We start from the raw sequence: 13,704 nt of genomic DNA on the forward strand, positions 1-13,704 counted from the left end.
AGAGGAAGAATATAATTTACCTAGAGCTGAATTTACCTAGGGTTCAGCCCTACATTGTTTTAGCTACCTGGGTTGGTTTTGCTGCTGTTGTTTGTTTGCTTTTAAGACATCCTTCAAACTGGAAATGCTTTTTAAAAATTCATGTGAAAGTGATTCTACCTGGTTGAGATTCCACCTCCGTCCTATCCCTAATATCTCTAAACTTCATGTTTGGAATGGGTTTGAAATACGTGGTAGTACTTTCTCTTTTTAGTACCATTATGCAGTTCTTAAAAGGGTTCACAACATCTTGAACACAAATAATGCCGTTCTATCTTGAAGACTGTGTTTGAGAATAAGAACATGCTATCAGTACAGCGTTCCTCCCACACTTTTAGATATACTATATAATACAGAAAATTCTTGTTACACTAAAATTCTGGTTAATGCAAATAAAATATAAACTGTAAATGACTTTCTTCCTACCTCCCCCAACAGATGGTGGTGCTAATAATTTTGGACTGAATTTCTTGACCTTCATCATCCTTTTCAATAATCTCATTCCTATCAGCTTGTTGGTTACATTAGAAGTGGTGAAATTTACCCAGGCATACTTCATAAATTGGGTAAATATGAATTATTATTGTTTTTTATTACATGAAACATACATTTTGTCCTTTTTCCTGATAGGGTCTTTTGATCTTTCAGGAAAAAAATCTTAATTATACCTTACTTTTTATTGACTACAAGACAACATTTCAAAATATTTTTGAGCCTAATATAATATAATAATAAATTCATTTGACATGTGAAAATCGTAACAAAGTCTCTCATCTCAGAATCACACAAGTTTACAGACCAGATAAGCTGGGGAAAATAGGTCTGTAGTTGAGGAAACCTATTTTTTGGTTACATAGTGGTCTTGGGGAAAACGAGAATCATAGGGTTTAGAGTTAAAATAATGGATTTTACTAGCTGTGTGAACTTTGCCAAGCCACTTGACTTTTTTGAGACTTATTTTCTTGGCCAATCACACGGGAATAAATAAAACATACTTTACCTGCATCTCACAGCAGTTATATAGATCAAAGGACGCTTGCAACATAGCAAACAACTTCATAAACAGTTGAGCACTATAGATATAATACCGTATTCGCTACTTGTAGCAACCAGGCTTTCTGTCATGTTTTATAAATCTTTGTAGTTTATTTTTCCACACTGTAAACAATTTCAGCTGGGCTTGAATTTTTATTTTTAATTTTTATTCTCAATTTTTTTAATCTTAGAAAAGTGTGCTGGACATCTGTTTCCTAAATGTTTTGTTTATAAAATTTTACTCTTCTTCAATTAAATTTCAGTAATTTTTACCAAAGTTAAAATTAATGAATTTATGTAAATTAAGTCTTTAAACCTAATCTGCCAGAAAGTTTAATTTTCTCTTTTATTTTGATTTTTTATTATCTTTTGATTTTTTAAAATCACTTGAAAGTCTTTCAATATGAACAATACTAGGATTTTTAAAACTATGCTACTTTCACAGCTGTTCATTATCTTTCCATAGTAAGTGATCCACTTCAAACCTTAATCTCTAAATTCATTGCTGAAAGATCAGTATAATTTAGAAATCTGAAATGAGTTGCAGGCATAGCTAATTTCATGCAGGAGATTTGTTGCTAGAAAAATGGTGTAATAAAATTTATATAAGTACAATTAAAACTTACTGAAGGTTTTCCACTTACAGAAATAATAAGGTAGCTCATTATGAAAATCAAATAACTAGTCAATCACTTTATTTTTTATTTGGATTTTCAAAAGTAATATTTGCTTCAAATAATTATATAATTTTAGTATTGGATGAACCCAGCAGGCTTATGCTTTTCAACTGCCTTTCTAATATGCAGAGATTTTCTAACATTCCTGACAGGTCTTCCCTTACCAGGCAGTTTCTTCCTTGTGTGGAAATGAGATTAGTAACTGCCTTCCTTTTCTTCTAGTTCTTCCCAATAGATCTTTTACGAACATGTCTAACCTTGTTTCCAAATGACAGCCTTACAAAATATTTGAACTTGGCTTTCATGCCTATTCTTTTATCATCCCCACCCCCTGACTAAGTATCCTCCATCTCCTTCCGTTCTTCATTTGACATGATTTACAACTTAATCCCTATTGCAGTTACTACTGTCTAAACATTGCCCATTTGTTTACTATCCCTCTTAAAACAAGGTACCTGTTCCAGAACCGATGTTGATCAGTCTGAAATACAGATGTAGGAGAGATCAGATCTGGCCTTTTCATTTGACATGTGAAAATCAGTAAACCCTGGCTTGTCAATAAAATGTTCTTTACTTTCAAGTATATACAGTGTAAGAAACTTGACCAAGAAGTACAAGATGGAATCCCTTAAGTAATTTTTCCAGGGATTTAAAGTCTAAATTATTTGAGCAATGTTTCGTTGCTGTTATTTTAACTCACGTAAAGCATTGTGCCAGACACAGTAGGAAGCACTTCACGTGCATTATCTTATTTAATCCTTATATTGTAGTAGGTCACATATCTAAGAAATGGTGGAATGATAGTAAACCAGGATTGCCTGATTCCAGAGACATGTTCTACCTACCATACTGTTCTGCCCTTGCTGTGAAATATGGTATTCTGTATTGAGTATTTTTAGGAAATCAACTGAAACGGTTAGTGATGACAGGAGATGAGAGTGTTACATACGTTGCTCACCAGTTAAATAAAATTGTACTAAATCTCTTATTATGAGTTGTATTCAAGGATTTCTTTCTTTTTTTTTTTTTTTTTTTTCTTTAAAGGATCTTGACATGCACTATGAACCCACAGACACTGCTGCTATGGCTCGAACATCTAATCTGAATGAGGAACTTGGCCAGGTAAACTAAATTTCTTATTGATATGTTGAATTGGAAGTCAGATTTGGTGTAATTTCTGCTATATGTGGCAACTTCAGATGAATTGACAGCTCCTCGTTTTCCATTTTTTGAATGATTGGCATAAATACATGTTACTACCTGACTTTCAATTTTCATTTTTAGTGAATGAACATTATTTAATGCATATTCTGTTTTCAGGATAAGATATTACACAGAAAGCTGTCCTTCAGTATATAATCTGATTAGTATGTAAAGTATTGAGTGCTTTTGAGTTATAAACTCCCAGGATTAAAATTGTGTATAGCTTTTGACCAGAAAGGAAGGAAAAGTTAGTTTATCAATGAAGTTGTATAAGTCAAGCAGGAATTTGAGATTTATAGTTCATGCTATATTCACATATCTGTGTATATTTGTAATTCATTTATATGTATTAGTTAAGAAAGGATTCTTCTTCTTTTTTTGTACCATTGCCATTTGCTAGCTCTTACTCTTCAAATAGCATTTAAGCCAGAATTATCCTTTTTCTTACCAATTCAGATGTTGTATGAAGTTAATTTTAATTGCAACCCATTGCCAATCCCATAATTGTTTGTTATATTGAGAAATGCCGATGTTTTAGTGCTCTATGCATGTTAAGTAGCTATAGAGGCACTTACTAGTGGAAATTCAGACCACATTAAGCATATTAAGACAGATTTCTATATGACTAGTTTTTCTGCTAGCTTGAGAGACTAGCTTTCATATATGATTCATTGCTAAAATATGAAAAGAAATAGTTGAAAATATTCCTTAATGATGTGCAGAAAGTAGTCAGTTAATAGCATTCATTGTGCCGCTACAATGTAACAAAATTGATAGAAAGAATAACGTAAGACTTTTTCCCTTCATTAAACCTGGCTTAAAAAGACCTCTGAAACCTTAATGAGAATTTTTAAACTTTTTTTTAGGTAAAATACATATTTTCTGACAAAACTGGTACTTTGACATGCAATGTAATGCAGTTTAAGAAGTGCACCATAGCTGGAGTTGCTTATGGGTGAGTTTTTTCCCTTTATTTAGAGTATGATATACAGATTTACTTAATGCTAACAGTTTGGTATAATTTGGGGAGTTCTTATTAGGGGAGTTTTTTTAATCTAAAAGGCAGCTATTTTAATTTTAGCATACATGTACGTTTTGTGTTTTATAGTTTGGTATTGTTTTTCATTTGGTATTACCTATGAGGCAGGGGCTCTGCCCAATAATATTTCAGTGTTCAGAGCTACCGAAGGTCTCTATCTGGCTCTGGTAATAAGGTACAAATACACTTCCCTCTCCATTGTCGTGAAGTCAGAGTACAGCCTGCATGTGTTAAAACATGCAGTCTGTCCTTGGGCAGTTTTCAAGTTAAAATATTGTTTTTTCTCTGGTAGTTAGCCCTTTGATTTCTTTTTATCATCTCTCCACCTTCGCAGTCACAGAGCAATCTAAATTTCTGATGACGGGAAGGAGGTAGGGACACAAAACTCTTAAATCCGGGAGATAATAAATATCATCAAATACTCTTATCAGGCTCTTAATATCCTTTAGAATGTGCTTGTTGAGCACCATTTTTTTCTTACTTCCAGGTATTCTTGCCTAAACTGCTCAAAAGCCTTCTTTTTGAAACACTTTATAGGGTAATGTGAGAAAATTAATTTCTACATTTCCTAAAAAGGCATGCTCAAAAGATGAAATATCATCCTGGCTGACTGACCTTGGCCTACTATCAGATTTTCCAACTATCTTTATCTACAAGTAAGACTGGTAAATGTTGGTATCTTAACCATGCAAACAAGGGCACTTGCTTTTGGGTTTTCTGGCTTGTACCCACCCCTTCCCCACTCATGCTCTGTCTCTAAGCAGTAAGCCAGTATAAAAATAGGGTATTGAATTATGAAAACGCCTTTATTTAAAACCAAATAAACAACCACTTGGTAAAAAATTCTAAAAGCATGTGATTACTCCCATATGCAGGGTCTACAAAGAGAAATAGATGGAGGCAGATGTTCTTTGGGTTAGTAGAGAGTATGACTAAAATTGACTTCAAACTATGTGGGTAAATGAAGCTAAAAAGGCATTTGACGTAATGGCTTTTTTACACTGTAAGGGCAGGCTGCTAACTTAAGAAGCCTATTTACTATTTCCAGGGCTGAATGCCATTTTGCATCTTCCCTTTTTTATCTGAAGATCTCCCAGTTCCCTTAGACAAAAGACGCCTTCTTCTCTCCTCCCCCCAGTTGCTACAGGCCTCTTCGTTTTGCTGGTGGGGCAGGAGAGGTTCAGCCACAATCTTTGACATTTTGCACTTATATATTCAACCCACAGTTATCCCAGATGAGAGAAAGAAAGGCCTACTGTGATTCTAGAGTTTGTTGTATTATACTTGCTGACAGATTTATGGTGATGTTTGTTTTTACACAAATTCTGCATTCATTCATAAATATTACTTTTAGAGGGTTCTGTTTGGTAAGTGACACCCTTTTTTAATTTGTCCAGTGTCCAATTGAATAAGCAAGTTCTTCAAATTAGTAATTATTGATTGTGAACTTATCAGAACAGAAAACTAGGATGATATCTAGGTGCTCTTTTCTTTTGCATTTTATAAGATTTTTTCTTACTCTTGGAACAAGTTCTTAAACACTTTCAAGCAGTAGTTGTAAAGAATAACTACGGTAAAAGAATATTGTTCTTCCTGTATCTATTGGTGATATGGTCATTAACAATTATGTATTATGTATTATGATAGAGTGGGTTTGAGACTGGCAAATGTTAAAGTAGTATTCAGAGTTGAATATTGTCATCATTTAGATTAAGTTTGCAATGAAACAAATTTCCTCCTGGGAAAATCACATCTCTTAACACTGATGTGCAGTAGTAAGGCATGAGTCGTAGTCCTAGCTTTGTCATTAATTCACCATGTGACCCTAGACAATTCCTTTCAAATATTCCAAACACTTTAAAATGAGGGTGGTGAGACCAGATGATCTCCAAGATTCTTTTTCAGGTATAAAATTCTAACATGTTTAGAAATTTAAAAATAGGAATTCCTTTATTTGCAATTTTTAACTGTGAAAACAGAAATACGTTTCTTCTTTGGATAATGTGTCATGTTTTCAAGAATACCAAGAGCCTTGTTGAGTGAAGCCAGTTGTTAAACTACTTCCAGTAAGTTGTGTATGTGCTCTTAGGATCCTTAACCCCGACCGAGTTTTTATCAACATCCCCTCCCCTAAACATTCCCGATGGACAACTGGAATGTCAGCATTGTAGAGAGTTGTTGATATATGAAGGCTTTGGAGAAACGGTGAGACGTCAGACTACTCAGATGGTTACAGTAGGAGAGCCATGTGGCTGTTACTTAATTCCGCCAAACTCCACAGGAAAAAGTGATTACTGAAAACTTACCTTTCTGTTGGCATTTCCTCTGGGCACTCTTTGATTATAGGAATGATAACATGGTTATACTGTCCAGCCTGCCCTGTAGGAGTGTTTAACACTTGTTTAACATAGGGAGGTATTACATGCGTACAATTCCAGCTCCAGCAGAAGAAAGTATGGTGGTTATCTCCTCAGAGTACAGCAAAACAAAGGAAAATAACAGAAACTTTCATGTATTAACAAATGCCTTTGGGGTAATGATTTCAGAGCTGATGCTTCTTAAGCATTTTTTAAGAAACTAAAGCCTCCTTTTACCCTAGATAGAGTCAAAGATGAGTTCTGTTGGCTTTTATCAGTCTGAAGGACAAGACTTGAAGTCTCTTGACAGTACAGTCTTTGCCTAGTTCAGTGTATTCCATAGGCTTGTAGGAAGAAAATATTTAACACGTAAAGCAATGCTCCAAAATTTAGTCTTAGTAAATTTTCTCTCATTTCATATAACCTTGGCCCTAAATTGGATTCATGATGGGCAATAACATAAGATTTGTACATATCTAGCAATGATGATTATTCTGTAGAGATCAACTTTGTCAGAAATGCCACCATGCTTAAACTTATTAGAATGTTTCATTAGGGTTTTTTTTAGTTAAATGTAAATAAATTGTGATGTCATATTTGTAAATTTAACTTATTACAAACTAGAAATTCTTCTGTTAAACATTTATTAAGGCATCATTACAGCAAATTGCTTCCTATAGGGAATAATTCAGTTTTATCACAGTTACTTGAATGCCAGAAAAGATAAGGAGGCTTTTATGTCTAGGGGCTAGAATTCTCAATACAGTGACTGTTCTAGACTATAATCCTAAGTACTATCTTTGTTGATGATTTAGATCTTACTATTAGGATGAGTTAATGAACTGAGTACAATCTCTAAGGTTAAAAAAAAAGATTCTGTGAAGCAAACTAAACAATATTTTTTGTATGGGCAAGTCATTTTAATCAGTATTAAAAACATTTCATTGACATTTTCCCTTTAAGTAAAAACCAAATGTTCCTAAAAGCAATCTTTATTTATATATGAAAACAGTATGTGAGTAGTTTCATTTCACAATATTTCGTTTAGCAATGTTTACTGAAAGAATCAGCAACTTCTTTAACACTGAGAAAAGATTCACCATGAGAAACCTCACAATTATCAAAATAGTTAGTCCCAAGGTCTATATTATAACCAATAAATGTATCTTACTGCTCACCATGACTGGTGGGTAAAGTTGGGTAAACACCATTTGTTCATTCACATGCCTCAACAAAGTGCTTTAGATGTATGTAGCACTTTGTTAGCTGATGGAGATTTAATGATCAGCAGAAGTTCACATGGCTTCTGTCCTCCTAAAGTTTATAGTCTAATTGGAGGTTAATGGATATAGTTAAGAAATCATACAGACAAATATAAAATCATAACACAGTACAAAGGTCTGTGTAAGCCTGTGATTGGGAGTCAGGGAGGAGAGTGATCTAATCAGGGAGATCAGGGACTGTGATGCTTAAGGCTGAGATCAAGAATGACTTGGCTTAAGTAAAGAACTTACCAAGCAGATATAACAGCACTGACCCACAAAGGCAAATAACCAGACAGAACATACACACCAGAGCCACTGGAGCAATGATCTTGGGGAAACTCATGCAGATAGAATAAGTAACAGGTATGTGGGTCGCCTGCTGCTTACCTCATCACATTCTGAATAGCGCTCGACATCTGCCAGGGCTGGACCACACCCAAGGAGAGTGACCCTAAGCCTTGAGCTCTGAGGCTTTTCAAAAGCTGCCTGAGTTGAGAAGTACAAGCCCCTCTCCAGGTATGATATCCAGGTCTGCTGTACAACAGCAGTGCAACTTGGCAGAACCTTGACACAGTGTTTTTGCTTGGTCCCCTTTAGTTATAGCAATGCAATTGATTTTTACTTTAATATAACTCTTTAAAGAACCATCCCCTCATGGTAGTCAGATTTACTTCTAAAATGTTTTCAATACTTGGCAGATTTTATCAGTGTGATTGTTTGTGTTCTTAGGTATTAACATGTTTATTTCACTAAACCATTTATTCTGATTATGCAACATGTGATTAATTTTCCATTGGCTTTAGCATATATTTAAACTATTAAGTTCAGTATTTCCTACTGAATACTGAATTCTCTGCATAAAATCAAGAAATTTCATGGTGAAGAAGCAAGTTGACTATCCAGTTAAAGAACAACTTTGTAAATCTGCTTAGTTACCATAAATCATACTTACTGTACTAACTGCCATGCTTTCAAAATTAACTAAAAGTTTATTTTCTTAACTTTTTCAAGATCTGTCTCTCAGTACTTCCCTTATTCATGCTTTTATGTTTCCAGCCTTTCTGTGATTATTTTGTCCTTTCTTTCTGTCCCTCTTGCTTTCTGAAGCCATGTCCCTGAACCTGAGGATTATGGCTGCTCTCCTGATGAATGGTAAGCTGCATGGACCTTTCTGTCTCATAGATCCCCTTAAAAGGTTTGCATTTTATTGTTTTGTTAGACACATTTCACTACTTTTGAAAAAATTACTGACCAGGCAGGGTGACAACGTTGTAAAGTATTTCTTAAAATCTGTTGAATATCCCTGATTTCCTATCAAATAACCTTTAGTCATTTTATAAACATTTCTTTCAAAGTTTAGGCTTGCTAGAGTTTTATAGAGCTATGTATCTGTAATAAAATATGTAATGATCAACTCAGAGTCCCTGGGCTGTGGACTACCTAAGATTCAGCTACAGCTCCAGAAATTTTCTTTTTCGTTTTAGCTCAGCACTGCCACCTTCTGCCGCTATTTACATACTCTACAAAGCTACAAAAAGCTGCTACTGAAACACACCCACAGAGTGGAAAATTTCCTTTACATTTATTTTTGTTAATTTACTAAATCTGTTTAGAGGCTAGAAAATAAACATTTTTTAAAATTAAATGTCTGGGGCTTCCCTGGTGGTGCAGTGGTTGAGAGTCTGCCTGCCGATGCAGGGGACACGGGTTCGTGCCCCGGTCCGGGAAGATCCCACATGCTGCGGAGCGGCTAGGCCCGTGAACCATGGCCACTGAGCCTGCGTGTCCGGAGCCTGTGCTCCGCAACGAGAGAGGCCACAACAGTGAGAGACCCGCGTACCGCAAAAAAAAAAAAAAATTAAATGTCTGGAACAAACATTGGAAAACCATGTTACCAAGGACTAGAGTTAATTGGAATAGAATTAATTTTAGAATTGTTAAATATGGCATTTTATAGGGTTAATTTCAGTATGTATTGGGCTTTTTTATCTTACCTGAAAATCCCCCCATGGATTTACATTTTTATTTAGAATGGTATAAGTTTATTTTGATAATTCATCATGATTTGGTGGCAAGTGAAATTTCAGAAAACAGGTTCCTTTAATGCTGGTAACTCTAGAAAACATGGCTTTATATGTGGTTACATTTCTATTTTCAGATTACACATGTATTTTATGATTAAGCCATATTTTTCAACTTGGATTTTATTTCAGTAAAGTGGAAATTTAGTAACAATTTGCAGTAAACCTCATACTACCTAGGGTTAATGACAGAGGCAGATGTTTGGTTCAGGTGATAACTGATGAGTCATTATATTTAAGCTCATTGCTTGGAGTATCATACACTTTGACACCTACCCACAACCAAATAATTTTTAGTATTTTTTAAATGTGCCAAAGCATCTTACTGTTGGTGGGTAATTCAAGTTTAATGATATAGATATTCCCTTTTATTTAATCTTTTGAGAACGTAGTTAAAATTTTGACTATATCTTGTTACTTGTTGCTTTTCTGTAGAATTAACATAATTCAATTAATTTTAAACACTGTTCATGAATGTAGGATTAATATATATTTTTCTAGGGTAACTCACATATTAAGGGAAGGAAATTACCTTCATCATATTTTTCTTAAGATTGGATGGAAATGTTAAAAATTGTTGTTTATTCAGGTCATTTAAAATATCCTACTTTCAATAGAGGTTGTTTTATGATTTTATCACTATTAGAAAGAGAAGATGTTATTTTATCTGTTTAGTAAGTTCTTTTTGTAAAACACCCTTTTGGGAAATTTGATATTCTAAACTAGGTAACTCCAAATTAAAAAATGCCAGCTTTGGGCTTCCATGGTGGCGCAGTGGTTGAGAGTCCGCCTGCCGATGCAGGGGACACGGGTTCGTGCCCCGATCCCGGAAGATCCCACATGCCGCGGAGCGGCTGGGCCCGCGAGCCATGGCCGCGGAGCCTGTGTGTCCGGAGCCTGTGCTCCGCAATGGGAGAGGCCACAGCAGTGAGAGGTCCACGTACAGCAAAAAAAAAAAAAAAGCCAGCTTTTTCATAAATTTTTGTACCATTCCACTTGCAGTTACATATAAACTTAGATATTAATGATACTTTTTTTTTAAATAAAAGGGAAGGCTTTTGCCAACTCTTTAATAAAGTAAGCTTTATTTTAAATATATACTTGGATTCCCAATCTATCCAGTAGTTACCTGTAGGCAGCAAAGATGAAGGAACAGACACTACTTGAACTTTAGTTGTGTCCTTGGTCCTATACAGTTGTCAAGGATACAGACTTCGGATTTTGACCACCGAAGTTCACATCCTGATCCTACTGGTGCCCTTGAACCAATTACCAAACCTCTATGCCTGTGATTCCTCATCTGGTAGAATGTAGACATCATAGGGAGGTTGTAAAGATTAAGTGAATTATGTTTTTAAAGTGCTTAGAATAGTGTCTGGACATAGTAAGCTCACAGAAAGTGTTAGCTCTGGTGTCTCTCGCTCAATCTTCAAGACATATTTGAGGAGTTATAATTGACGTGACCATTCTAAAGTTGGTGAAATTTAGGCAAAGAAGCTAATAAGTAACTTGCCCCAAAGTATACAACCAGTAAACATGGGAGAAAGAGTTAAAACCTCTCTTAGCCTGGTTATGAAGTAGGTGCTGGTTATATTACATCCGACAGGCTGCAAAAATATCTGCTTTTAGAGCAAAAGATATCCTTACTATTTGTTATTTTATTTTTTCTTTCTTTCTTGTTTTGTTAAGGTAGCAAGAGCAAGTAAAGTTTAACTGACTGACTTGAGAAAAGTTCGCATGGGGGGACACAACTTCGCACAATCCTAAATCTGGCATCTGCCTAATCTGATACACTTGGTTTCATGTTGCCAGTGAAACCAAGATTGAAAGTGTTATCCTGGTTGAATCCTACGCTCCAGGTACCTGGCCATATCTTCATGCTGCTCGTCTTCCGGGATAAACTGGAGAGTGTAGCTAACTATATTAATCCAAAATCTGAATGTTTATTTTTGTCTGACTGTCAGCAACTTCCCCTTTCAATGTGAAGTTCATTGATTCCACATATAAAACCTGCAGCCTGTACTATATATTTTACTACCCTACGTGAACCATATTTGCCACAAAAATACCAAGTCAAAAAACACGTAACAGGGGCCTCCCTGGTGGCGCAAGTGGTTGAGAGTCCGCCTGCCGATGCAGGGGATACGGGTTCGTGCCCCGGTCTGGGAGGATCCCATATGCCGCGGAGCGGCTGGGCCCGTGAGCCATGGCCGCTGGGCCTGCGCGTCCGGAGCCTGCGCGTCCGGAGCCTGTGCTCCGCAACGGGGGAGGCCACAACAGTGAGAGGCCCGCATACCACAAAAAAAAAAAAAAAAAACAAAAACTCGTAACAGGGCTTCCCTGGTGGTGCAGTGGTTGAGAAAACGCCTGCCGATGCAGGGGACACAGGTTCGTGCCCCGGTCCGGGAGGATCCCACATGCCGTGGAGCGGCTGGGCCCGTGAGCCATGGCTGCTGAGCCTGCGCGTCCGGAGCCTGTGCTCCGCAATGGGAGAGGCCACAACAGTGAGAGGCCCGCATACTGCAAAACAAAACAAAACAAAAAACATAACAGTTAACACTTAAGTGTATGTAGATTATTTAACATATTTATATTTAGTCAAATTTGAAGGCAAACCTATAATGTTTCAAAAACACTTTCTTGACATTAAAAATAATTGGATGATGGCTGTAGCTCTACTCACTTAAATCTATTAGTATAAATAGTTTACAGAGATGAAATCATTTCCCAGCCAGTAGCCACTTACTCCAGAATTGGTATGGGTTTCTTATTATTGCCAAGTACCATCAGCTAACATATGACCTTACAGATTAGTTCATTTCTATTAAAAAACTACCATTCTCTAGACAGATAGTATCAATATTTAGAGGAATGCACAAAAACATCTGCTTATTATCAACATCCATGTAGCCCTAAGATGTGCTTATTTTCCAAAACTGTATATTTCATTACATTTTTTTCTTTTTCTGATGTTTTGGTGGAAAATATCAAGCATAAACAGAAGGAGACAGATGTACTCATTCACTCGCTTCAGTAATACGTACTCAAGTCCAATTTCAATTCGTCTATATTTCCCCCCACTGTTACTTTGAGGCAAATCCCAGATAACATATTATTTCACTCTCTCTTAACTATTTGGTATGGTTTCTCATTATTCTTTCTGATAGTTGTTGTTTTTCCTTAAGTAAGTGCTAGCAAGGGTGATTCTCCAGGAGGATTACCTTAAAGTGTTCTGTGCTTAGTCATTTCACTGTGGTTTTTAGTATTATCACAGTATCGGTGGATAGTACCATTTTCTGGTCTTATTTTCTCATTTCATTTTGGTCTGTAATTATGTATGGAATGAGTGGTATTTATTTATTCTGCTGCAGTCGTTAGGCTCACTAAAACATTCTTCCAGGTGTGACTGTATAATAATGAGATCTAACACATCCAAATTAGTGTTGTTCTTCAAAGTAGTCACTTTGACAGGTAATTTATTTATTCCAATGAAGCAACCATTTCACAGAATGTTTTTGGAACTCCTCTTTTATAATTGCCTTCAGAAATACTTTGAACCACACAGAAAAGCAGATCTCATTACTTTGGTCAAAACCAGTGTCTAACAAAAATATTATAATTGAATTCAATCACTTGTTCATATCCTTGGACTTGACTGGACCTGATACTGAATAACAAATTCATTTCTGAAAATTTCCCTTTAAGGAATTTTGACTTGGAACAGTAGCACCATTCAAAAGCAGAAGGTGTATATCCTTTCAAACAACAGTGCTTTGCAGTCAGACTGCCTTTGTCTTCCCATGTGTGCATGTGTGTAGCATGTATATGTATATGTATATAAGGTATACATTTAGTTTGTATGTAGGATGTGTATATATTTCAGCTGACAGGATTGGATTTTGTTCTTACATGGATTTTGTTGTGGTTTTTTATTTTTAATTTAAATTTGATTTATTTTTTAAATTCATAATGCATTAACATGTTACAAGTTCAAAGGATGTAAAGAGG

At 35.7% G+C, this 13,704-nt stretch overlaps 1 protein-coding gene across 3 annotated transcripts in view; it reads left to right on the forward strand.

The window, feature by feature from the left end:
- ATP8A1 (ATPase phospholipid transporting 8A1) overlaps nt 1-13,704 on the forward strand; it is a 238,334-nt gene that overhangs the window by 82,137 nt on the left and 142,493 nt on the right. For all 3 annotated transcript variants that reach the window (XM_060110533.1, XM_060110538.1, XM_060110544.1), the window contains 3 exons: nt 478-605; nt 2,796-2,873; nt 3,821-3,909. In XM_060110533.1, the coding sequence (XP_059966516.1) occupies nt 478-605; nt 2,796-2,873; nt 3,821-3,909 (295 nt within the window). The remainder of the gene's footprint in view (nt 1-477; nt 606-2,795; nt 2,874-3,820; nt 3,910-13,704) is intronic.

The sequence above is a fragment of the Mesoplodon densirostris genome, chromosome 1 (assembly GCF_025265405.1).
Source record: "Mesoplodon densirostris isolate mMesDen1 chromosome 1, mMesDen1 primary haplotype, whole genome shotgun sequence".
In the NCBI taxonomy this organism is placed as follows: Eukaryota; Metazoa; Chordata; class Mammalia; order Artiodactyla; family Ziphiidae; genus Mesoplodon; species Mesoplodon densirostris.